This window comes from Peromyscus leucopus, chromosome 16_21 (genome assembly GCF_004664715.2).
Source record: "Peromyscus leucopus breed LL Stock chromosome 16_21, UCI_PerLeu_2.1, whole genome shotgun sequence".
Taxonomy (NCBI): domain Eukaryota; kingdom Metazoa; phylum Chordata; class Mammalia; order Rodentia; family Cricetidae; genus Peromyscus; species Peromyscus leucopus.
The window spans coordinates 14,076,986-14,104,058 of record NC_051084.1 but is presented as its reverse complement, the minus strand read 5'-3'; the positions used below and the strand labels follow the sequence as shown (position 1 = coordinate 14,104,058).

The 27,073-nt window shown below is 52.4% G+C and overlaps 1 protein-coding gene across 1 annotated transcript in view; it reads right to left on the bottom strand.

Annotated features, from left to right (window-relative positions):
• Positions 1 to 27,073, bottom strand: part of Umodl1 (uromodulin like 1) — a 57,580-nt gene that overhangs the window by 29,278 nt on the left and 1,229 nt on the right. The window contains exons 2-7 of the mRNA XM_028885074.2: positions 24,165 to 24,407; positions 15,326 to 15,487; positions 13,633 to 13,751; positions 10,488 to 10,677; positions 8,973 to 9,089; positions 1,034 to 1,288 (exon numbers count right to left, since the gene is read on the bottom strand). Coding sequence (XP_028740907.2) covers positions 1,034 to 1,288; positions 8,973 to 9,089; positions 10,488 to 10,677; positions 13,633 to 13,751; positions 15,326 to 15,487; positions 24,165 to 24,407 — 1,086 coding nt within the window. The remainder of the gene's footprint in view (positions 1 to 1,033; positions 1,289 to 8,972; positions 9,090 to 10,487; positions 10,678 to 13,632; positions 13,752 to 15,325; positions 15,488 to 24,164; positions 24,408 to 27,073) is intronic.

The window sequence follows — 27,073 nt, the reverse complement described above, 5'->3', positions numbered from 1 at the left end:
ATGAGAGTAAACTCATCGTGCCCAGGCATCGGGGTGGGCTCCGCTACAGCCCATCATGCCATCATGCTCCCTGACTACTGACAGCAAGCCACAGACTAACTCCAACCTGGCTCCACCAGGGATGGAGAGCCTGGGCCCACAGGCCAGGGTCAACCCAACAGTCCACATGTGCATGTCACAGCCACTGGAGTGTTGTCAAGGCTGCGGGAGGTTCTGATCCCCGGGGAGACATTCCTCCCAGGGGACACCTGGAACCAAATCCACACTCTCTGTTCGGAACATGCTCCTGTGACAAGCCTAAGTCGCTGTTAGAAGGGCTGCAGCAGACTCTGTAGAAACAATGAGCCCCCACCCCCACCCCAGCCTGCAGCTACCATCTGTGCTAGGGGAGGGGCAGAACAGAGATTCCAGGGCTTCAGGGTCTCAGAGCCCCCTCCTTGTCACACCACAGCCTCAGAACTAAGGGAGCCATCTTATTACCTTGCCTAGTCTGGTGAGGTCTGTATATTACCATGTCCAGGCAGGGCCGCGTGGGCCACCTGTAAGGACTGGATGGCCACCTTAGCTGCCACCCGATGCCAGAGGTCCAAGCATATGCATGTGTCCTGTAGATTTGGGAGAATCTGTCCTTACTGGCACTGGTAGGGTGGATGCTATGGGCCACAGGAAATAGGATGTGTTCCCATTTCATCTAGATACCACTGGGCTGCCCAGCCCTGATGGTGGAAAACTATTTAGATCATCCTGAAGGGGTTTATGTGACTGAATGCCTATGGCACACCATCTGTGGACACACTCTCTGACAACATCCATGTACATCAGACTAGCAGGTTTCCACAGGGCCTGTGAGTCAACAAGCAAGGGACCCATGTGAGCACCACACGGCATTCAGTCCAGTGTGAGCCACACACAGCGGGGGCAGTTACATCCCACCCCCTGCATGCAGGAAGGCTCTTGTGACATGCTGAGTCCCTAGAACTCTGGGACAGAAGCGCCCACTCAAGGAAACATGGCTTTCTGCAAGTGTCCTTACCTGTCTTGACAAGCAGTGTGGCCGAGACATTGGCCCCGCACCCCTGGTAGCTGGTCCTCACTCTGTACAGTACTCCAGCCTCCAACCCAGGCACAGCCAGAGTCCGGCTCCTCGTCTGGGTGCTTCTGAGTGTTTCTCTGCCTTTGTACACTTGGACATGGAAAGTGTGGTTCTGAGTGGAATTCAGACTCCAGGACACGTGAAAACTGCTGCTCGTGACATCAAGCGCCACCAAGTCTTGGATTGGAGGGCAGTCTAGGGAGAAACACACCGGGGCCTCAGGTGGGAAGCATCCCGGCTCCAGTCCCACCTGCTTACCTGGCAAGGAGACCGATGTGCAGAACAACGCTCGGTCGTCTTACAATAATTAACTACCTTACTCAGTTAAAGAACTAGGGTGGAGGCCTAGGAAGATGGCTCCATAGATAAAGTGATTGCCTGGAAAGTGAGAGTGAGGACCAGATCCCCAGAACTCATGTAAGTGTCCAGTAGTCATGGAAGCTGCCTGCAATTCCAGCACTGGGGGAGAGGGGATCACTAGCAAGCTGCCTAGTGAGTCTAAACTAATCACATTGACAAGCTCTGGCCCAAGTGAGAGACCCTGCCTCAAAGGATAAAATGGAGAGCAATTAAGGGAGACTCATAAAGTCGAGCTTGGGCCTCCATGTGTGAACATGAACACACATGTGTGTGAACATGAACACACATGTGTGTGCACATGCACACACATATAAACAAGCACATATGTGCACACACCACACATGTGTATAGACACTAAAGTGAGTAACAAGGAAGGAAGTCAGGTGATGTCAGTGCCTGGCCTCCACATGCACCCACACACAGGAGTTAGAACAGTCTAACATGGGGACTGTGACACATGACAGAAAGATGTCTCTAGTGAAGGCCATTGTGCTGTGCTGTAGCCAGGCTGTGCCTGTGAATACAGCCTCAACATGCATTCCCAAGCTATGGCCATGCTAACTGCATGTGCACAAGAATGTCATCCTACTGACCCTCAGTCATTGGTCTGGGAGTCAGGCTGAGTTTCCTCCATAGCTCATGATCCCAGCATCGAGGGAGGCAGGGTCAGGCAGATCCCCATGGATCATGAGTCCAGCCTGCTTGAAAGAGCACTGGGTTCAGTGAGAGACACCGTGTCCAAAGTGGGGGGAGAGGGACAGGTGAATAGCATCTCAGAATGACCCCTGAGGCTGTCCTGTGTACACAAGTGCATATGCACCCACATAAACATACACACATTTGCACACATGCATATAAAAAAGTGTTTAAAGGATATTTACTTCTTAATGGTATGAAAATTATGTCTTTCCAACGCACATGACTGTTTCCTTCAGAAAAGATCAGAAGAGCAGTCAGTCCATTCCCCTCTCTTCCTTGACTGCCAGGATTCCCACAGCCAAGTGTGGTACACAGTCACAATTCTCCAACACGGCCCTCTGCCTGCTCCTTCCGACCAGCATTAACCACCTTTGGTCATGCTAGTTCACTGTGTGGGGAGTTCCTCATGAAGAGCTCTCTCAGAGCCCCTCAAGATGGCTGGCTTAAGTTACCAGAAGCCGAAGCCCCATGCCTCCATGGACAGACCAGTGACGACCTCTCAAGTCTGTCTGTTTCCTTGGGACATGTCTAGGATGCAGAAGTGGGTGTGCTTTGATGTCTCAGCTACAGGAACAGATGTGTGTCCAGCTGCTCACATGATGGTTGTCTGGGTTGGGTTTTGTCGGCTTGTCCCAAGCTGGAGCCATCTGGGAAGAGGGACCTTAGCTGAGAAAACGCCTCCCTCAGACTGTCCTGTGGGCGACTCTATGGGTATTCTCTTGATTGATGATTGATGTGGGAGGGCCCAGGTCACTGTGGGCGGTGCCACCCCTGGGCAAAGTGGTCCTGGGTGCTGGCTGGGGGCAAAGCAGCCTGAGCAAGCCATGGGAAGCAAGCTAAAATCAGTGTTTTTCCATGGACTCTGCTTCAATTCCTGTCCCAATTTCCCTTCATTTATGGACGATGAGCTGTAAGTTAAAATAAACCCTTTCCTCCCCAAGTTGCTTTTGGTCATGACATTTATCATGGTAACAGAAACCTAAGACAATGGTGTCTTCCTCAGTGGCAGAGAATGCAGAGTGTGTACCAGCCAAGGGGCAGCTGCAGCCCAGGTCTAACTATGGTTCTCACCCCCAGCTCCAGTCTCTGGGACCCTGAAGTGGAAAGTTCCACTCTGCCCTTCTAGTCCCTGCACAGCTCACTGGCCGGTGCTTGGGAGCAGATGCTCTTGAAAGATGGAAGGAGAGAGGGAAGGAAGGAGAGAGGGACGGAGGGACGGCTACACTCACCTCTCAGAAACTATGCTGAAAGCCTTGGCTGTGCTGTTCCTATAGTAGAGACTATCAAGGACAAACATTGCCGAGTCCACATCCACGGAAGACAGCATCATGGCAGCACACTAGTCAACAGCGAAGTGGGGGCTGGGGGCTGTCCAGAAGCCAGCAAGCAGCACACAGCCTCTCTGATTCCCCTGCTACCACTCCAGGAGACGGCCTGCCTGTCAGGCCGCTGTTTACAAGGGTGTTCGGTTAACCATGTCTCTGATTGGGTGGGATTTACATAAAACAAGACACCTTGAAAGGAAGGCGAAGAATAGGTCAGGAAGCAGCTGAGGGGTGGCCCGTTGGCAGCGCACATGGCGCCTCACTCTCTGAGGTCCGGCGGTTCTTTGATCGCAGGGGTAAGGGCTGCGAACTCTGCACTCTGACTGCTATGAGACCCTCCAGGCATCTGTGCAAATTGCTCCAACAACATTGGCAGGAAGAAAGTCCTTTCTGATCCAGAAGCACACCCCCTGAGGGCAGCGGTACGTGGAGATGGTCGTGTGCCTCCTTCTCTGATATGTTTCCTTGAGGGAATCACAGTTGTCCACATTCAACCACCCTTGACCCACAGCAATGGCAGTTTCCCACAGCTTGGGATTTATTAACCCAACATTGCCACAGACACTCAGGAAACGAAGAATTCACAGCCACCTCTGTGCCTGGCAGGCACAGGGAAGTGTCCAGATCACCGCCTGCATTGTGGCAATCATGGGGACAGGGCTGCATTGACACTCCATGCTATAAGCTCATAAGGGGCCTCCATGGCATACATGCCACCTCCCATCCAAGCCGTCCATGACTGCTAGGATGTTTTCCCAGTCCTGTGAGCCTACTGAATCCTCACCTCAATCCCAGATAAGACGTCCTTCAATGGCCCCACTTTAGGGGAGACAAAAGCCAAGGCCTAGGAAGGTCAAAGCCAAATAAAACTGTCTAATAACCAACAACAGGGGTCACGTGCTCTGCTCCTAAACTATCCAACCACCAGGAGGAGAATGCATGAGGACCTTGAGAGACGCCAGGTCCAGAGCCCCGGAGCTCTTACACAGAAAAGGAACCTTTGCAGGTGTGATTAAGTCCAGGGTGGTCCTAAATGCAACCACAGGTGTCTTCATAAGAGAAGGTCAGAGGGACAGCTGAGTTACCATAAGAACAGGAGGTCACGTGAGGACGGAGTGGAGAAAGGACCAAATTCATTGACTCCAAGGGCCAGAGAAGCAGCTACAAGCTGGGGAGGGCTGGCCACCATCAGAGGCAGAACAGGCAAGGAGCAAGTTGTCCCCCAGAGCTCCAGAGGACCCTCAGCCCAACCTTCCCTTCACTGGGCCCAGTGATGCCTGTTTTGAGCTTGTGGCCTCCTGTGGCCTCCTGGACTGTGAAAGGACACATTTCCGTGATTTAAGCCATGTTGTCTGTGGTGCTTTGTTACAGCAGCTACGGGGTGGTTATACATCCTCGGGTTACTTCAATGAGCTTGCCAGGCAGCCTTCCCACACTGGGTGGAGAAGCTCGTGAGGGAGCTGTGTGCAGTAAATGGACAGCTGGAGCATTCTAAGGCCAAGCTGCCTCTGTAGGACCACCCTGGGGTGCTTTAATGTGAAAACTATTTCTTCCAACTCACCCTCTCTACCCCCAGGGACTTGGTTTCATCCTCCACCAACCAGGATGACCCACTGTGGTCACTCTGTGGCTTAACATGGCCCTAGGAAACGACACTGGACTCTTGATGCTTCCCATGATCTAAGGGTGTGGGGACCTCTGTCCTCCAACTTAGGAGACAACAACCCCACCGTGAGAGCACCTGTGAACCCCCGAAAGAGACTCCGAAGATCTGGCCTGATGACTCGCCTTCATGGGAGGAAGGGACAGGGAAGGTCGTTAGACCCTGAGATTCCAGCCATGTCCTCCTCCAGTCCTGCTCCCAGCTGCCTGTGGTCTCAACAGGTGCCAGAGAGCAGTAGGCTAAGAAAACAGATCACATCTAAGCAGGTGCGGGGGAGGCATCATCCATGCTGGAATGGCGCTTGTCACTGATGTGGCTGTTTGGGAGCCATCCACGCTCCTGTAGATAAACCCATGCTCGGCTCGGCTAGAAGTATTTCTCTGGTCTATTGTTGGAGTCTTATCTCAGGTGGCAGATCACTGTTCACACGGCAAAGTCCTACAGAAACCCTGATCTTCTGAAATCCAGGCCAAAGATCTTGTTCTGTGGCTCTCCTCTTCCTGTGGCTGAGGATAGAACCCCAAAACTTGGTGGTCCCTTTGGAGATGTTCATCACTGTCACCAGGGCTGTGGGCCTGGGCTCTCGTTCTATCCAGGAAGCCCTGCCCCACCCCCTCTGATGGGGAGGAAGAATGGGACACCAGTCTTCATGAGATCTCTCTGTCAGACTTGCCCCTTTTATCCTGACTCCAACAGCTTGAGCCCCAAGCCTTGCGGAGTGGGAAGCATTGTTGACAGACTCAGTCAAAGACTCTGAGTATTGAAATCAGACTTGAAATGAAGCCACAAGCATTGCCTCGGAGAACAGGACCCTTTACTCCATGCCAACGATGCTCACCTCTTCAGCTGGCACCCCAGTTCCACCAGACCACAGATCTGGGTGAGAGATTAAAAAGCTGGCAGGTGTCAGTTGAGCCTGAAGTTAGTATGGGAAGACTCAGGCCTTCCTCAAAGCAGGACGCACTCCTGGAATAGTAAGGGCGAATCATGCAAGATTTCTTTTGGCTGCTGTGGGAGAGAATCCAGCTGCCCCACGGACCATCAGTTGGGTAACTAATTTCACAAGGAATGCATCTGAAATTCATGCTGTATTTTCCAGCAACTTGTGTGGCTGAGCTGGTCCAACAGATTGCTCATTTGTATTAGCTTCTAAATTTAAAATACACATGGTCCTCGTAGCAATATGCAGACAAAATTGGCTTTGACTCTCCAGTCTGAACACACACACACACACACACACACACACACACACACACACACACACGCCTGCCTGTTCCACCCTCCGAGAAGTGTGACTAAGGAGGGGCAGCCTTCCCTGGTCATGTCCCCCATCTATTCTCAGCCCTTGATCTGAAAGGCTCCTAGAGGCTTATTGTGTCTAAAAGTGTAACCCAATTTAGCGGGCAGCATAACTAACTGCAGAGAGAACCGAGCATCTTATAAAGCCTTTGGCCAGAGTCAATGTGTCTCTGTCATAGCCTGCCTTCCCACTGCAGGGACAGGATTCTTAGCCTGGAGTCCACAGATGAGGGCATCTCTGGCACACAGGGACACACACCAAGCTCCTTGGAATAATGGTGTGTGAAGTAGTCATACAATTCTGCGGACTCTCAAGGTCATGTGCTCCCCAGGGAGAGGGGTGCTTTGTAGGCAGAATGGATGTGGTAATTATCTGTCTTCATTTTCAACACCAGAACCTTCAAGGTCCTTATAATGCAGAGATGTACAATGTGGCCTTGCTATCTCTGGCATTTCCTCAAGAATCCATAACTCGTGAGCCCTGGGCCATGCTTCACTACCTGTCTGTCACTAGAGTTGGGTGACATGACCTTCAGGAGAAGAAGGGACACGAGGCAGTTTTAGCAGAGCATGTGCATGCAAAACTCCATGGGTTTCTTCCACTGAGCAGGGAAAAGGTGATATGGGGTCTCGATCTAGGTCTATAATCTTTCCCTGCCCAACACCAGGATGTACCTGAGATAAAAATTTCTTATCTGGATTTGAAAGACCTGGGAAGAAAACACCAGGAGAAGAGGTGGCCATCAGGGGCCAAAGGAGACCAAGAGATAACGCTGCACATCCCACCTAGAAAGATTAGGGGCTGGGTGTACCCAGAATCCAGCCTGAATATCTTTAGGAAGTGACACAGAGCCTCCATTGTGTAAGGGGCAGCAGGGGAACCCTGTGTAAGGGGCAGTCAGAGCTGCCTTCACCCTGGCTGTGAGGTCCACTCTTACCTATGTGTATATACACTGGGACCATTCTCTGAAGTGCTCTTAGCCCAACCAGGCACTAATGGGGTCTGGGGCCAATGAGAGGGGGATCCCTACTCCAAAGCTGAGTGCCCATGGACTTTCCAGGGAGATAGTCACAAAATCTAGCCCATAGGATGGCATGGAGTCTCTGTCTAGGTTTCTAATTTGTCCCTACCCTGCACCAGGATGCATCTGAGATTCTGGATGGAGAGGTCAGAATACCCACAATGACAAGGGACAGAAGCAGAGTAAGAGGGAAAACAATGTAAGTTAAAGTAAATAGGCCCAGAGTTGCCAGAGATGAGCGGTGAACACAGCTGAAATGTAAGCTCAGACTTTAAAGATGATAATGAAGAGAACATCACATTTCGGAGACTGGATACTGAGTATTAAGAAGTTACCTTGGCTACAAAGGGACAACAACAGGGTGTGTTAATTTGGATATTAGCATCTCTTATGTCTTAGAGATACACTCTAGTGTGACTATGATGAAGTAAGATGATGAAGGTTCCATGATTATGGGAGGTGGGAGGAGAGGCAGGTTGGCCAAGCCAGAGTGGGAGTGGGGGTGCTGTTGTTGATTACATACACTGTGTGTGTGTGTGTGTGTGTGTGTGTGTGTGTGTGTGTGTGTGTGTGTGTGTGTTTTCGAAGCCTCCCATAGCCTCCCAGCCTCCACCTCCAGCTTTATCTTTACGTCACCCATACAAAGCCGGAGATAAACTCAGCCCGTCCCTTTGGGCTGGGTATAAATATCCCTTGAGCCTCTTTCTCTCTTCAGCACTACAGGAAATTAGCAACTGTCCTATGCATGTGCCACCCACGGCCACTCTCCAGGGGGCATCTGAGAGCAGAGTTCTGATCTGGTCATGGCGTTTCCAATGCAAGCCACACGTTAGCCAGACAGGTGCCATACCAAAGAATGAATGCAAAAGTGACCTGTCAGGGGAGTAGGCGTGACTGCAGGGACCCAGCAGCCATTCTACACCTGGGAGCAGAGGGCACAGGAGGCTGTACCAGCCAGTTTACGTTTAGACAACATGGCGCTGATGAATCTCCGGGCCCAGGCGCCTAATGCTGGACATCTAGGGCAGGGGGCACGGGTCATCACAAAATGACTGATACAGACATACAAAAGTAAACGGTGGTGGAATGTAACTATTCCTGGAAGAATTCTGCTTTTGTATGATTCTACATAAATATAGCCTTAAGGTCAGAGCCTTTGTGTCTTCGCCAGCCTGCCTGCGAGTGTCTACCTGTAGGCCTGTGCACTGGCCTGTTTGGGCCTGCTTCCGCTTGTATGTGGCTTATACGTGCCAGCATGTGCCTAAGTGTCTGCTCTTGTCTTCCTGCCCAGTGACCTGAGCACCAATGAATAAAGTATGCCTTATCTGCCCACGACTCCTCACATTCTCTTCAGCCTTCCAGCCTCCTGTGACATTCCTCTGCTCCAGGCTTTGGAGCCTAGACCTCACACCCTCACAGGAAGCCAGCAGGAGTAGCTGAGGTCTGTAGGTCATCTACCCTAGACATGGCCTCTTTGCTATTCTCACGCCATCTGAGGACTCCAGCATTACCTTCGTCTGCGGGGTTCAGCTGCTGAGTAGCGACGCATTGGTAGGAGCCCTCCGTGTTCAGACACTGTTCTCCTTCAGAGCAGGCGTGGAGCTCACTGTGCAAACACTCATTCACATCTGTGGAAAGGGGAGGCAGGTGAGATAACATCGCAGCTCCTTCCTCCTTCTCCATGATGCTCTGATGCAGCCTCCCGCAGATTCAGGCAAGGTCAAAGCATGCTTGCTCACTGGCAGCTTGCTGATCCCAGGCAGCGGTTACGGACGGCCTGAGCACATGACTCTGGGGCTAACCTGAGTCCCAGTAGTCATGGCACAACAAGCCCAAGAGTAAACCAAGGGAATCAGAAGTTTCCTGAGCTAAAGGGAATCTGAAACATCACCAACATTTCCAGTTGGCCTGGCCCCCACTCTTCGATCCGTCATCTTCCCACCCACGGCCCCAGAACACCTGCCTCACATAAAGCCACTCTTCCATGATGAACAGGGCAAAGCTGGGCCATCCCATAGCTAAGTGTGCTTAAGCACAAGCAGGAAAGCTTATGGTCACTCACAAAGTACCAACCTCTTCTCCTGGGGGAAAATAAGTGTGTGGTTATTAGTTATTCATCTTCATGCATTTCCTACTTTCTATGCACGTGATTTACAGAGATAACCAATTGTACCATGATCACATGTTATGGCAGTCTCCAATCTAGAACCAAACCTTGTCAATGAGAACCTTCCCAAACCACGCAGTGAAAGTCCACATCTGTAGCAGGTTCTAGCGAAGGATGCTCCCTGGTCTCCAGGAATGGGCCTGTGACCAGTGACTGAAGGACATTTTCAGAAGGACAAGATGAGTGCTTTGGTCATGGGCTCCACCCCCAACATGATTGACACCAGAGACAAGGTTACCCAGGCGCCTAGGTGCACCTGCCCCCAGCCTCACCAGGAGGAGGCTATCAGTCCCCAGCCCTTTGCTCATATACCAGCGACTGCTACGTGCCAGAAACAGGCCTAAGGAGCTGAGACAGACCATCAAATGTTTTCAAAAACCTTTGCCAATCCCTGACATAGTTTTCTTTTTTAAGCCATAGGTATTTTAATTTCTTTCTGAAATAAGGCCATATCTAGGGTTTGAGTTTTCCATGTGTTATCTGTGGTTTACAGTGTAGTGTACCATGGGCAGGTGATGGGCTTGCTAGGGAGGAGGGAAGGGAGTGGAGGAGACTCTGTGTGTGTGTGTGTGTGTGTGTGTGTGTGTGTGTGTGTGTGTGTGTGTGTATGTGTGCACACGTATGCTGGGGGCAGGTGCTGATGGGGCAAAATAAATCCCCCAAATCTGCACATGGGAACTTGGGTTTAAACCTGGTCTGGGCCAGAGTGAGCAGACGATGAGCCAAACCAACCCCATGCTCTGCAGAACAGTACACCTGAACCAGTGATCTCCCACATCTGAGCTCAGCCTGCTTTAACGGTGCGCTTGGGACCAGGTGGCAGAGTCAGCTTGGCAGTGTCCCCCCAGGGCAGGCCCACCTTGCACCTGGATGCTGATCACTTCGTAGACTCGAGTCACCATGTCATCCAGCATGGCCGAGACGTTGCCCACCGCCAAGAGCCGTGGAAGGCCCAGCAGCAGCCACGACACCGTGGTGATTGTGTCCCTGCCACCAGCTGAGTCCAGGTAGTGTACAGCTGGGCTCAGAGGCTGCAAGGCGCTGGTGACCTGGGAAGTAGAACCAGAGGATCAATAGCAGAAGGGCACCCTGTGTAGGGGAAGGAGACAGAGATACGAGAAACTGAAACAGGTTGCATGCACCTGCCTACCAAACAGTAAAGAATGGTTATGGGGCTGGGTGGTGACTCAGGCAGAGCGTTTGCCTACCATGCAGGAAACCCAGGTGTGACCCCCAACCAGCACCACATAAACTGGGCGTAGTGGCATTCACCTGTAATTCTAGCACACAGAAGGTGGAGCCAGGACAATCAAGTTCAAGGTCATCCTTGGCTACCTAATGAGTTTAAGGCTAGCCTGGGCTACATGAGATTGTTAAAAGGAGATGAAGAAGAGTGGGGGGGGGCAGGAAGAGGAGGGTTACTGCAATGTCTTTCACCTCTGTGACCTTCACAGAAAACCAGAGTGGTCTCGGCTCCTGCCCCCCCACTGCTGCTGGCAGATCCAGCCCCACCCAAACTCAGGTGTGAAGCCCTGACCTCCAGCCCCAGACGTGGCCTCGGCTGGACATGGGTGTGACTGGCTAAACTGAGGGTGGATCTTGATGTTGCCTCTATCGAAAGGAGGAAATCTGAGCCGGGTGCAGTGGCATGTGCCTGTACATTAGCCGCATGAGAGGCGGGGGCAACAAGCTCACTAGAACCCAGGAGCCTGAGCAACAGAGTGAGCCCCCATGGTGGTCAATCAGAAGGAGAAATGTGGACACACAGATGGACACACTCAGACAAAGGACAGTGTGAAGAGGCCTAGGGGACAGATGGCCACACAAGCCAAGAGGAAGGGCTTTGGGCCTTTGGGGGCTCTTGGCCTCCAGAAAGAACACGCTGCTGATACCCTGATACAGACTTCCCAGCTCATGGAGAATCCATAGAGAATCCTTTCTTTGAAGCCAGCTACTGGTGGTGACTCTTTGCCAGGGCAGCCCCAGGTTGCCTGCAAAGCTGTAGCCTCAGGACCTGAGTCCCCTCCCCTGTAGGAACCTGGCCTCCCACACTTAATGACAGAGGCAGGGGAATCTGGAGTTAAGGAGTGGCCACTAGAAGCGGGGACCTCCTCTTGTCGTGTCTGATTATGTTTTTAAGACTGACCGTTCTTTTGCTTATCTCGTAGGATTCTTGCCATCCAGCCTGTATCTCAGCATCTCAACCCCAGGGAAACCAGGCAAGTTGGCACCGCACACTCTGACCGGTGTCTCCAAAGCAGGTTTGTAAACAGACCTGCCTCTGTGGGAGCCGAGACCCGGAGCCCTTCCCAGGAGACCCAGTGCAACTCACTCAGGAGGCAAGCCAAGACCCACCCACCCCCACAGGAACCCTTTAGTCGGGAGGCCAGGAGCCAGCACCTGCTGCTGCCTGGAGCCTGCCTGGGCAAGCTGGCTCCCTCGGGAGGGAGGCAGGCAACTGCAGGGCTAGAGAAATAATGGATCCAAGTGACACTGTCTCAGGACCCAGCGTGTCCGGGAGTGCCGCAAACAAACGCCTGACAGGCTGTGATTGTTAATTCTGTGAACCTGATAGGATCTAGTCACCCAAGAGTCAAGTCTGGGAGTGTGTCTGTGAGCAAGTTTCTTAGTTAGGCTAGCTGAGGTGGAAGACCTACCCTGAATGTGCATGGCACTACGCCATGGATTGCACCCTCAAACTGTGAACCCAAAGAGACCTTCCTTCCTTGAGTTGCTCAGCCAGGCATCCGGTCACAGGTACTGTTTCGATGCCAGCTGCCATCTCACACAGAATTATGATTATCTGCATGTAATGGACGGCTATCTGCGGCACAGAGAGGTGAAGTCATTTCTCCAAGGTCACACAGCAGGCGCCAGGCTGGGGTTTGTACCCTGGTGGCCTGGCTGCAGAGCTGTGTTCCTAGTGGCCAGTTGGGCAGCCCCTTAATGAACCAAGAACAAACAAGGATCCCTCCCGCGGTGGGCATCAGGGAGGAGCTTCTGGGCAGAGGCGAGGCTGCGGAAGACTCCTGGGGCAGTGTCACCTCCCAGTGGCGAGGGCAAGGTAAGCATGTCCCACCTGTCTCAGGCTGCCTGGCTGGTAGGTGTAGTGACTAAGGAGGGATCTCTCTCATTTTCGCACCCATGGGACTTTATGAGTGGGGCCTAGAGGTGCAGAATGGAAACTGTCACCCTTTGCTGGGCTCATCACACTGGGGTGAGGCAGCAGCAGACTGGCAAGCCCCTCCCCCCGGGCCCTCCTGGGCACAGGCTCCTGTCTACAGTCGGCTGTAAGAGCAGGAAGATGTTTTAGGGCCCAGCAGGGGGACAGAATGCCCTACCGTCCTAGTATCCCCAAGTCTGGGACAGTGTGTCATAGAGAGATACCCCGACAGGAAATAGCTGTGACAGGTCTGTAGGTATGGCTGCAATGCAGGGGTCTCTAGCAGGGTGGCTTTGACCCCTGGGGACAGTAGGTACTGGTTAGTTGTCACACTGGGGAAGGCTCCTGGCCTAAACAGGACAGCCCAGGATTCCACAAAGTGAGAACGAGGACGTCAGGGTTTGGGGGCTGAGGGGCCAAGGCCATAAATGACAAGGACCACCTTTTCATCTCCTCAACTGACCATCTCAAGAAGAAGGCGGCTTCCCCATCCCACATACCAGGTGTGCCTTCAGATACACATGGTGGAACTCAGGAAATCACACCCTGATCCACCACCGCACTGTGTGCCTCTCTGGTTTGTTGTTGTTGTTGTTGTGAGACAGGGCCTCAGGCAGTCTAGGCTGACCTTAAACTTGCTACGAGGCTGGTGTTGGTGGATGTCCTTGAACTCCTGATCTTCCTGTCTACATGCCCCGTGGGTTGGGGTTACTGGTGAGGCTGATTTACTCTAGTTAAGAACTGAAGTTTGGTTCAGTGTCAGTCACTCAGGACACTGTGGGATGTCACCCCATCCTATCTACCCAGGTAGAACCGTGACTTTTATAATGGCCGCACTCACCAAAGAGTAGAGCAGGCGCGTATGGTTCCGGAAGCCAGGGTCCTCCCTCTGCAGGTCCTCAAAGTCCATCTTCACCAGCACAGTCACATTGTACCAGCTCACCAGGGTCCTCTCTGCACCTGGAGGCCAGATGCCAGTGAGTTACAATCCCCGGGACAGGGCAGGGCCACAAGAGGCCATGGGTGGCCAGCAGCCCTGGGAGGCAGGAGACTACCTTTCTGCACAAAATGCCTGCAGGGACTTGGGGGTGCCTGCCCTCACTCCTCTTTCCTGTTGCTGCAAAGACCACTGGCTCCCACCTGTGAAGAGTCAAAGACCCTTCCTGGGAGAGAGATCCTTGGGACCCAGTTCTGCCTGCAGCCTTTGATACAATGTAATATATTATATATATGTAATGTATTGTCCAGTCCACCATTGTTTCCTTATACTGATAGCAAATAGCATGATATGTAACATTCTATGTAACATTGTTTATATTAGATATTCTCTGCTGTCTAGGTGAATAGTGTAAGCACCTGACATTAGAGTGTCATATATGACTACATACTAGACATCTGCTGTCACATGTAGTGCATGTAACGCTCATATATCGTCTATTCAGTTACCCTCAGCAATGGTGAACATGAGTTCCAAGACTTCCAGGGGTCACCACCAGTGTCTACAGATGTTCAAGTCCCCTATGCAACCGAACAAGTCTGGTTAGAGAAATGGCTAAGTGGTTAAGAGCTCTGGCTGCTCTTCCAGAGGACCTGGGTTTGATTTCCAGCACCCACATGGCTGCTCACAACCATCTGTAACTCCGATACCAGGGGATCCAATGCCCTCTTCTGGCTTTTGTGGGTACCATACATGCAGGCAAACTACTCATAAACATAAAAAATTAAATGAATAAATTTTTTAAAATACCTAAAATGGATATGTGTTTTCGTGTAAGCAAACTCCCTCCCAGACACTGTAATCATCTTTAGATGGCTTATAGTGCTGCATGCGCTGTAAACGCTTATCAGCCCTTGTATATGGATTGTTTAGGGAATGGTGATTTTTTTTTTAATGTCCTTATAGATCCAGTACCAATGTGCCTACCTCAGGTCTACTTGTATAGGACACTTTGGCAACAAAACATTTTTCAAATGTGTTAAATAATGTGGATACAGAACCCTTGGATATGGAGGGCTAGCTGTATGTAGTTCAGGAGTATAATTGACATATAGAAGAATTATAATATAGTAATCCTTGATATTATATATGCTAACTTTATGACTATATGCTAATAAGGAAATATGGTATATGTGGTATATGTGCATGTATAGATTCGGTTTCTGTATTTCTTTAGGTATGAGCCTTGATCCAGCTTTGCCCACAGTACAGCCCCTGGGCAGAGAGAACTTTCCTGAAGAGTGGGCACACATGCCAGACCACCAGCAGCTGCTCTGGGCTGTGAGGTGTGTGCAGAACAACCAGGCCTGCGTTTCTTCAGGGGACACCACTCCAACAAGCCTGCTTGCAGTTGCCAAACCTTGCCCTGCCTGACAAAGGACCATGGCTCTGCCCACCACGGAGGCCCTAGGGACCAGCCATGGGGACAGCAGACACCCCACCCCCCACCCCACTCCCAGCTTCAGACGCCCCGGAGAACTGTGACTACTAAGACCCCTGCATCTTCTTCCTGAGACCCTCCTCAATGTAGCCCTACCTCTGGGTGCAGGGGTCGCACAGCGGCGGGCCCCTGACCAGGAGCAGCACTTCTGAAGTCCAGAGCAGTCTGTGTCCAAGCTGCATGGTGGGCTGGGGGACTCTGGCTCTGCTGTTGGGCAGACCCCAGGTCTTGACGCAAACTCCCTGGATCGGTTCAGGGCTGGTGGAATGAGACAAGTGAACCACATCAGCATTAAAAGCCGGCTCAACTGGCAGAGTGCTTTGCCAACAGGAATTCCAAAGGAAACCCGCTAGCAAACCCTCAGAAGGCAAGTGGGGCCAGAGCCTCTTGCTGTGGGGTGGGACCGGGTGGGCTCAGAGAAAGTCACCCTTTGGAAAGGATCGCACCAGGAGCAAGGAAAGCTCCTAGCAGCCCTGCAGTGCTCAGCTCTGAGGTAAGGCCTGCTGGCCAAGGACCACGGGGAGCTGGTGGGCCACCATGGGTGGAGTGGAGACGGAAGGGACGCCACGGAGTCCTGTCCTGTGGTACCGGCCTGGAGGCTTGGGTTTATGGTGACACTGTTGGTGCCTCCAAGCCTCCAGACACTTTGACCACCAGTTCCATTCTCCCCGCTCTTGTGCTCCTCAGGCTACTCTGGATATTGGGGCTTCCGGAGTCTCAGAAACTGGCTTCCCAGCTGGAGTCAATGCCATGGCCTCAGCATTTGCCCCTTTCCCTTTGCTGTCCTGTCCCCTGGGGACAAGTGGCAGAGTAACTCTCCTTGTAGTGGCTTCTGACAGCTGGGGAGTAGCCCGGGAAGGGAGGGAGCCCCATTGAGAGTCCTGCTGTAACAATCCATGGGATGTGAAACCAGCTGGCCAAATTGCCGAGTGCCAAAGGAGGTCACAGCTGCCACAGATGTGCTGGCAGAAGAACGGGGGTGTTGACAGAAGGAGGAGCCTCGCAAGGACTGGAAGGCTACTCTGGGTACCCTTCTAGCTCCTTCCTGGGAGCATGGTGCGGGAAGGGATGGGACACCGTGGGGACAGCCGTCTTGGAAAGGTCCAGTCCAGCCTTGCATGCCATCTGACCTCCTACCAGACACCAGTGTGGAGAGGTTGCGGCACTACATGGCACCAGCACAAGAGGTCAACTGAAGTCGGCTGGCCAGGCTGCAGCTCTGTACAGCGGAAGGGACACTCACATGACATGCATTCTGTGTGAATGAAGCATTCACGCAGCTTCAGGCAGAAGTGGGCTCAACCAGGAATGCACTGAGGACAACAGGTCAAGAAGCCAGACAGGCCGGGCGGCTGCGGCACACGCCTTTAATCCCAGCACTCGGGAGGCAGAGCCAGGCAGATCTCTGTGAGTTCGAGGCCAGCCTGGGCTACCAAGTGAGTTCCAGGAAAGGCGCAAAGCTACACAGAGAAACCCTGTCTCAAAAAACCAAAAAAAAAAAAAAAAAAAAAAAAAAAAAAAAAAAAAGGAAGAGGAAGAAGAAGAAGAAGAAGAGAAGGAGAAGAAGAAGAAGAACAAGAAGAACAAGAAGAACAAGAACAAGAACAAGAAGAACAAGAACAAGAACAAGAAGAACAAGAACAAGAACAAGAACAAGAACAAGAAGAACAAGAACAAGAACAAGAACAAGAACAAGAACAAGAACAAGAACAAGAACAAGAACAAGAACAAGAAGAAGCCAGACAGCTGGAACTATGTGCAGGGCCCCAAGTCCTAGGGACCAGAACCTGTGGAAAGCCACAGTGGGGTTTCGGGGGGAAAATTGCTTTTAGATCTCTTAGAAAAGCTGACACTGCTTGAGAGTCCATAGGATCCACAGAGGAACTGGCCAGGATTCCAGGGAGTGTGCACTCCTCCAAGCATAGAAAGCACACGAGGCGGAACTGGAACCCTGGGGACATGCTCTGCTGGGGGACAGTGAAACATCTGGCCAGAGGCAGAACCCAGAGACACTTATGCACAGCAGAGCAGACTTCCCAGGGCAGCCAAGAAGGGCAGCTGGCTTGGATGAACAAAAGCCTCACTCTCCAGGAGAATGCCAGTGCCAGGGGAGGCTGGGGACTTGGCAGCATATGTGGCCAGCATCTAGTGATAGGCACATGCCACCATGGGTTTCATTCAAACCTATTATGTTCCTACTCAGATACATTTAAAGGTTGACATATTTACCAGTGCTCCACAGAGTGTTCAGTGGTGCCATTCCAGACGCCTCAACGGTCAGGAATCCTAGACAATGCTAACCAATCTGAAGATACCTGTGGTGGTTTGAGGGAGAATGGTCCCCATAGGTTCAGATATTTGAATACTTGGGCCCCAGTTGGTGAAACTGTTTGGGAAGGATTTGGAGGTGTGGCCTTATTGAAGAAGATGTATTGCTGGGTATATCACTTTTGAGACTTCAAAAGTCCACATCATTCCCATTTAGACTCTCTCTATCTCATGTTGGTGGATCAAGATGTAAGTTCTTAGCTACCGCTCCAGTGCTATGCCTGCTTGCCTGCCTACTTCCATTCTCCCCATCGTGATAGTCATGATGGTCATAGATGTTAACCACTTGAAACAGTAAGCCCCAAATAAATGCTTTCTTTTATAAGTGTCTGGTCCCAGCAATAGAAAGTAACTAAGACAACACCCCATGAGATTAGCAGGGCCCTGGAGGTGTAGAAAGGCAGCCTGGAGACACTACAGTCTCAGAGATAATCCTCTTGGGTCTCCCAGGGTCTATGGAACTTTCTGTAGCTAATGAAGAGAACTGTGGCCTCACTTCTGTTGGGAACAAGTCCCAAGGACAGCTGCTTAGCCAGAGCAAACAGCACACAAGGTGGCACAGGCCCTGCTCAGGAATCCGGAGCCTTGAGTCTTGATGTTAGATGCATGTTGGCTAAAGGTCATGATTAGTAATGCTGTCATTTCCAAGCTATGGATTTGTTCTTCACGTCCTCGGCATCTAGGTGGCTATACAAAGTGTCCAGGTCCCAGAGAAGGGATTGAGCTGGGTCACGTTCTGAGGAGCTGGAGGCCAAGGAAGGAATGAGGGATGCCTGTGCAGTCTGCATGGGAAGAGCTGGACATTTGCTCATCTGACATTGTGAACAACAAGGGCCTCAGAACAAGCAGACAGGAGGATGTGGGGGATAAGGTGTCCCGAGACAACAGAAAGGCAACAGAAGGCAGATAAAGTCCAAATATAGCACGAGGTTTGATATCAGCCATGCTCCAGGCTCCTGGACTGTAAAGCATGTCCTAGTGAGGTCAGAGGCTGACAGCGGAGGAAACCAATCTGCAGGATCTAGGCACATTTTCTGTAAATCTAAGACAATTCTAAACTAAAAAGATTTCCTGAAATAAAGGAGAAAATATAGGCGACCCCATAAAAACTGGCTCCAGGCTGGAGAGATGGGGAACACACTCCCCACCCAAGTCCCAGAACCCAGGGGCACACTTGTCATCTGGGGAGTCACAGACAGCTGGATCCCTAGGGCTCACTGGCTAGTCAGCACAGCTGGATTGGAGAGAGCTCCAGGCAGTGAGAGACCCTGGCTCAACAAAAGATGGATGGTACCCAAGGATGACAACTAAGGTTGTTCTCTGGCTACACACACACACACACACACACACACACACACACACACACACACACGCACACACACACACACACAAAGAAAAAGGCAGGCTCTAACAACAGTTGCCTAACAACAGCTAAGTTCTGGAACCCAAGTTTTCATCTCAATCTTACTGCCGCTGGGAATTCCCCTTCCCGCTTTGGGGCTGGTAACTAGTCCTAAAGGAATAGCCAGTCAACTTGGTAGAAAGTCAAAAATCTCTCCTTTCTCAACTCAAGGCAAACAACAAAGTAGCACTGCTCAGCAGTGCCTGGCAACCCAATGAGTCTCAGTTCAGCCAGGCGGCCCCAGGGATTCCTACTGGGACCACAGCCTCCAAGGCTGCCCAGGGCTAAGGAATCCCTGGCTGGTGGGCATAGTCCTTCTTGGACCTCCTCCCTCTGCTCCCCAGACGGGTCAGCACCAGGGACCCCTGGGCATCTGCATGGAGGTGGGAGGTTGGGGGTGTCCGGGTCCAGCAGGTCCTGGGTTTATACAAGGAGTGTGAGTGTGCCACATTGTTGGCAGGTGGAGAGGGGCCCTGCAGAACCAGAGCTGCTACACAGAGCTCTGCCCCCTGGAACGTGCTGAGGCTGGATCCAACTCTGACTTGGAGTAATGGTTCTGTGTAACATCCATCACAAGCAGCATTGTTGATAACTAATAATCAGAAACAATGAATGCTGAGTGGCAAGACTGCTTGATAGGCACTTACACATCCACATGTGGTAATGCCCTGAGAACACCAAATCCAGGCTAGAGTAATATTATTGACATGGAAAGCATTCGGGGGAATGGCTAAATAATGAAAAATGCAACAGAAAGTTCCAGCACGGTGACCGGCCTCTTGTGCAATGTTGACCCTAGAGTATGAGTAGTAGGATGTGTCACCAGAGGTGACCTTTGGGTGACAGGCTTTGCAGTGACTGCCCTCCATTTTTTCCTTTGCTTCTAAACTGTGTGCCTGGTGAGTTCACATTTATAACTGCATTTTTAAAATTTTAATAAATGAACATATGGCTTAGCATTGTATTCCAAGTACGAGATTCTTGGAGTTGGAAAGAGGTGGTGACACTGGAAGTCACAGCCGGTGTGCCCATCCCTGTTTGGGATGGCTGCTTACTGGGTGGAGGGAGGAAGAAGGGCAATGTCTGGGGTCACACAGCTGGCTGGGGGTGAGATGCCGAGGGTCAGGCACCAGCGGAGAGGTCAATGCTGCCCATACTTGGGTGAAGGTGAGTGTGTCTTTGGTCCTGTTTCTGTCCTCCTGGACACCTGTGGACCCAGCTCTGATCCAGCCTTGTTGTACACACACCTGGGCCATGGCTGTTGAGACTAACAACTTACTGGGCTAAAACCATAAGCCCGTGGTGACTGTGAATAAGCAGTTAGGAAATACACCTCAAATCAGCAGCATGGGGAAAGCTGTCTGCCCACACCTGTGGCGTCCATGTGGTCCCGCAGGCACCGTCAAGCCACCAAGGGGATGCCCCTGAATGCACAGCTGGAGACCCTTAGGTCTCAGCTCTCAAAGACAGGGGCACACTACGGTGGCCATGGGGTATATCTTACACCAAGCCTTGACACCAGCAGGGACCTCCCCAAGGAGAACCCAGTGTCGGAATAGAAAAGATAAAAAGACAGAAGTTATGGTGACTGGGAAGGGAGAAGACCTTCCTTGCAGGGTCGATTTTGTCTTTTCTGCTGATAGACAAGAGACCTCAGGCCCCACTGATGAAGCACAAACTGCCCAACCAGATAACACGTCTTTTCCTACAGACGTCTCAAAGAATAAAATAAACCGCGCCCTCTTAGGGACAAGATGATCCATAACCTATTGCTGACGCTGTGATACTGGCTCATCCTGGAATCCTTTCCTGCAACCAAGCCACAAAAACCTGGTTTCTCCTGAATGGAGGTCTCTAAGAGGGGAGAGAACCCTTTATGCTTCTGAGAGTGACAGAGGAGCCTCTGTCCCCATGATCACGGATGTCCTCTGTGTCCTGAAATGCCTCCCCTGCTATCCTCACTGGGACTACTAGCCTCAAATTTCAGACTCCCCTCTAGCAGGCTGTACCGGGTGAACAGGAAAATGTCCTTGATGGGGGACAGGAGGGGAGACTGAGCACTTTTTTTTTAAATTGGATGTTGTAGAAAGACTTTGCATGCTATTAATAACCTAGCACATCATGATGTTAATGGCTCGTTTGTTCTGAGTTAACCCCTACCTCGTCCCTAATCTAGATGTCCTTGGAGACATACAAGGTTGATCCCGGCAGACGCTAACTCGACTCCGTGTTACAAAGAATTGCCTGGTGAGCTGGCCAGATGGCTCAGTGGGTTAAGGCATTTGATGCACAAAACCAGCCTGCGTTTGATCCCTAGGGCCCACATAGTGGAAGGAGAGAAGGGACTTCTGTAAGTTGTCCTCTGACCCGCCCTCCCAACACACATATGTCTCTTTTTCCTGTTGTTGAGGACTGAACCCTGGGCCTTGCACGTGCTAGGCTCCCATTCTGCTGCCACCGAGCTGTCCCCACCCTCTGAAGTCACTTAAATAAGAAAACAGTGTCTGAGCCCAAATGTCCACAGAATGAAGGAGGAACGCCAGGGCCGGTAAGGAGGGAGGCACGGACACCTGCATCTCAGGGACCAGGCCGACCACCTGGCCAGGGGACAAGGCTGCTCAGGATGATTGGCTCTCAGGGCTGTCCCCACCCTCCTCCCCAGACCGCTGGCTCTCTAAATACAGCACAATGTAAAAGTCCTATTCCCGTCTTCCTGTTTTCATGGTGACGGGACACAGCCGCCCCAGTTACAATGTGACCGGCTCTCACCGGCCAGAGCCGAGCCCCAATCTGACCCCAGTTGCACTGCCTGCCAGGCCACTGGTGTCTCCCACACTGTGTCCCTGCCAGCGGACCTGGGGGGGGGGCCCTGTCCACTGTGACCTCTGTTAGGAGACCATAGTCAGTGTTGATGCCTCCCTTCTTCCATTTTATTCAGGCTGCTCTCTAGCCAGCCACCCATCACCCTGTTTGTCCAGGCTGTCTAAGATCTAAGGGACCACACACTGTTAGGCACTCCAGGACCACTCTCCTTCACCCCCAGCCACCCCATAACCACCATCCTACTTGCCCTGTCCCCGCCACAGCGTCCTCTGCCTCCGCTGTCTCCCAGAGCAAGGGCTTCGCCAGAGTGGGCCTCTCTTCCTACCCTGGGGACCCTAACTAGGGTTCTAACTGGGGGTCAACCTGCCCATGATCTCCCCCAATTAAAGGTAGTAATATCCTAAAGTGGGGCTCAAGTTCCACAACAGATATCCCCGCCCCCAGGAACCGTTTGGTAGGGGGCAGAGGATGAGAGGCACAGGGGAACGGTAGGGAGGGACCTCAGCATCACTTTCTCTGTCAATGTAGCAGGTGAGGGGTGGTGGGGGCTGCCCTGGCTAGCACAGCGGTGAGGAGGGAGAAGCTGAGGATCAGCCTCTCCTGACTGCCCCTCCCCTGACCTTCAGCTGGGTGACCCTTCATAACCCCGAGACTAGCCCACAGCTAGGAGACAATGTGGCTGGCACTGGTGAATGAGGCGGATCGAGCCAGAGCCAGCCTTCCATGGCCAGACCCTGCCAGGGCCTCCACTCTCTGAAACACAGTGTCAGGGGTCTAAGGCCTTTGCAGGTCCACGATGGCACCCAGCGGAAGCCACTACCCAACCTAGGAGCTGGAGTAGCATCGAGAGCTGTGTGGTTGGTGCTGGCAAGCCTGGGAGTGGGAAGAGGGAATGTAGGAAGGAGCAGGTGTCATGGCTGCCTGCTGGATGGCCTCTCAGGGTCCCTGCAGGGAGACAGTGGGAACATGGAACGGCTGCTGGCCCTGACCGGTTCCCACTGGAGATGGGTCATCCTTTAACCCCTTGATCAGCAGGTCTACTACACCCACACCAGCACCTTGCCTGACCTTTGGAATAGGGCAGTGGGAAGTGTCGGCCATTCCATCCTCATGACGTCACATTGGAGGCATATTGAAGGGTGAGCACAGTTAGGAGGGTTCAGCAAATTGAGCCAAGATGGCCTTCCACAAGTTTGCACTCTGCAGCCTGCATGCAAACCCTGATCCATGGAGGAGTGTGGGGGGGAGGTCCCCCTGGTTGGGAGGGTCCATACATAGCCTTAATCTGCTAGTGACCCAGCCCTGGGCCATAGAGATAGGTCATGTGAGATTCCCTTTGGAGTACCCAAATTTACACTTCTTGCACACTGGAGCAGGAGCTCTCACATCTCAGGGTGGCCTCAGTTGACACTCCATGACACTGGACACCCCCCCACCCCCCACCTTCTACCCCCCACACCCACCTCCTACAACACACACACACACACACACACACACACACACACACACACCCCACACACGCAAACATCCTGTCTATTTTGAGTGAGAGACAGGACCTTCTGACTGCACAGAAGCCCATTCCAACCTGATACTGACTCAGAACAAGCAAGTACCACCTCCACACCCACACCCCTTTGCTAGAAGAGGTACTCAGTGCACCCCCTCCAAGTTAGGAGCTGGGCCCTGTACCCCAAGCCATGCCTAGCTCTAGCTGTGACGTGAACAGTCATATAGATCACCTGGGTAACCAGCCTGCTCATCCCACAAACCTGCACCAAGAAGTGGAGGACAAGGGGGCCTCTGGGCAGTGAGACAGGAGGCCCAGCCCCTCCATCTCTCTCTCTCTAGTGGGGTTCAGATTAGGGTTTCAGCTGAGACAGGAGTTTCGCAGCAGCCTTGGAAGGAGAGGGCAGGCTCCACTGTTGGAGAGGTTGGGACACTGGGTCTCAAATGCCACTGCGTTAGAGCCACTCAAGTTATAAAAGCTGCAGATGCTCATCCGAGGCTCAGCTCAGTTCGGCCGCCAGCGCTGAGGCTGCTGCATGGTGCCCAGTGTCCAGACGCCCTCGTTGTACAGTCAGGTCTGAGGGCCACAGAGGCTCTCCAGCTGTGGCCTCTCTCTAGCACATGTTAAAAGGCTGATGACTCCTCTATTTTACATGAGCTATGGAATCAGAAACCGGGGGGTGAGGGTAGGGGGATAGGTCTGTATTCTAGAAGCTCCTGAGGTACAATCAAGACTGAACAGCAATGTTCTAGAAAGATCCAGTATTTCAGGGAAACCTCTCAGGCCTGCACACACAGTCCCAGCAACTCTTCCCTCCAGGGAAAAGCAGCTTGCCTCCCCCCCCCCCCCCGCCTGCTCCATCCCCCTGGACTCACACAGAACGCAGTAGAAGCCAAGTTGCTCAAAGCCCTCACAGCAGCTGGTCACATTCCTGGACTCGGGGACCTCCACCGCCAGATACTGGGTCCGGTACACAGTCTTGGGGCATTTCTTCCATGGGATCCATCCTCCACAGTGCACGAAGGCTGTGTGGGAGGTCTGCACCTCCTGCAGCCTCTGGACACGTTGAGTCACCGGGTAGCTGCACAGCTGGTAGCTCAGCAGTGAGAGGCCATTTTCTACAAAGGAGACCATCAAAGATGCATTAGCAAGCCACGCGGGTTGTGGGTGGGAGGCTTGAGGGGAGGGGAGCACTGGGTTAGATCACCGTGAGGCCGCCCTCAGCAACAGCAAGTGGACAGAGCTCTCTACGGTTGGACGGGGCCTTAGAACCAGCCCACCAATCCTAGCCACGGCCTTTGCCATTTCAAATCCCCCAAACATCCCTCTGTTTGCACGCACGCAAAGCCGTGGACATCAACCTGCATGCTAAGAACCCTCCTGTTTAAAGCCAGGAGCCACCAGGGCTGGATTCGGGTATAATATTAGATTCAAATGACAGCCCAATCAAGAACGCAGAGCTGGAGTCGGACCTGGAGACCGTGTCCCCATTGCCACTCCGCTTTGGTCTCACTTGCTGCAGAGACCACCCCACCCCCCACCCCCGTCTATCAGTCTCTGTGAACCTGAGTTTGGCTAATGGTCCACAGACAGGTATGAGTCACCCAACAAACGTGTACTCTGGGCCAGGGCTGGCAACAGCAGCTTTTTTGGAATGGAATGAAGATGAATACCCAAACATTTAAAGCATGTATCTATGTACGTGGACGTGTGTGTGTGTGTGTGTGTGTGTGTGTGTGTACACATGGCAGGCACTTCAGCCTCTCTGTCACCACCATCGTCGCTGGAGGAGGACACAGCTGCCCTTGCTAATGGTCCAGCCCAGCTCAGCTCAGCTCCTCAGTCCGAGCCTGGCGTTGGGAATGAGATGTGTGGCTTCTCAGATGTGCACCCCCATGACATTTTCCAGCCCCTCACTTCTTCATGACTGGCTGCACCCCATGAAACCTCTCTCACTTTATGTCAAGAAACACTAGGGTTCAAAGTGTGTCCTTCGGAAATACCCTAGGATCCCGGAGCCCAGGGACTCAGAGTGGGCTTGTCATGTGAGCCGTGGTAGGACTCCTGCTTTTTTAACACACACACACACACACACACACACACACCACACACACACACACACACACACACACACACACCACACACACACACACACACACACACACACACACACACACACACGGAGAGGGAAGGAGGAGACAGAGAGAGAGGGGAGGGAGGGAAAGAAGGAGGGAGAGAGAGAGAGAGAGAGAGAGAGAGAGAGAGAGAGAGAGAGAGAGATGAAAAAGAGGAAAAGTTCAGGATGATTCTTCTACAAGCTAAGTGGTGCCAAAGATTTCTAAACACATCCAAACCACAGTCTTGGAATGGACTCAGCCTCCATGGCCCCAGAGGGAGCCGGGTCAGCACTTGACATTAGATACCAATCCTCAGAACTGTGGGAGAAGCCACCTGCTACTTAGGCTCCTTTGCCTCAGAGTCCTGAAACTCTCATGCAGGACCCATAGGCGCCCCTTCTCAGCGGCCCTCGGCTGCTAGACCACCTGACAGACCAGCATCTTCAAACGCTCAACTTCAGCGCCCCCAAGCTTTCCCAAACTGCGCGGCCTACAGACAGAGCCCAGCGTCACAGAGTCTCCCCCAGCACGAGGATTAGTGTCTGGGGAGGCTTGGAGGCAGAAGGGTGGCGGCCATTTTCACCCGCTAGACCTCTGCAGACCCCCTCTCTAGAACTAACAGCAGCCCACAGATGTGGATGGCATGACCCAGCACTGCTGACCCTGGCGGGTGCGGGCGCAGGGAGAGGGGAGCGCAGCAGTCTCCTCCCAGGCAGACACAGCACAGAGTCCCACCTTTGCCCCAGAGTAAGCCCTTCCCACGCCCCGAAGCCACCTCTGAGGGTGGGGGCAGCAATAGCCCAGTCTCCCCCCCCCCCCCCCGTGAGGTCAGCCAGGCCCTTGGAAAGCCTATTTCTCCTCTCCACCAAAAGTGGTCGCAGAATATTCTGGAGAGAAACGGAGGCTCTTAGGACATGAGTGTGGCTGGAGGTCAAGATCTCAGAGGTGACACAGATGAGGTGTGGCAGAGGGTGGCAGAGGGGCTGTGCTGAGCAAGACAAAGCCTGGGGTGTCCTGCAAGAGTCTACTAGAGTTGACAGACATTCTTCCAACTAAACCCAGCTGAGATGTCAGCCATGTTAGTGAAGGTTACGGTCTCTAGGGAGCCAGCTCCTCCCGATCCTTATGGGGCCAGTGATCTTCCTTCATACCCCATTCTGTCTTCAGGGAAGTCTGGGAAATGTTTATTTATTTATTTTTGCTTTTTTATCTTCTACTGAGGCCACTGTGCCATCTCCAACCCTGGGGACAGGTAGAGCCATGGTAGAAGCCCCCTTAAAGAATCCACTGTGCAAAAATCCCTTTCCAGAGGTGTCTCAGCAGGAGGTGGAGAACCTCATTGCCATAGAGCAGCACATCTCAACCTTCCTCGTGCTGGGGCCCTTTAACACAGTTCCTCATGCTGTGGTGAACCCCCCACCCCCCACCCCCTGCAACCATAAAATTATTTTTGTTACGACTTCATAACTGTAATGGTTGCTGCTGTTATGAATGGCAATGTAAATATCTGGGTTTTCCAATGGTCTAAAGCGAGCTCTGGAGAAGGTCATTCGCCCCGAAGGGGTCATGACCCCCATTTGAAAACCACTGCTCTGGCGTGAGAGGTTCCCAGCTCAACTCCCTCAACCCTCATTTACTTCATCAATGCCCACCAGGTCACAAGGTCC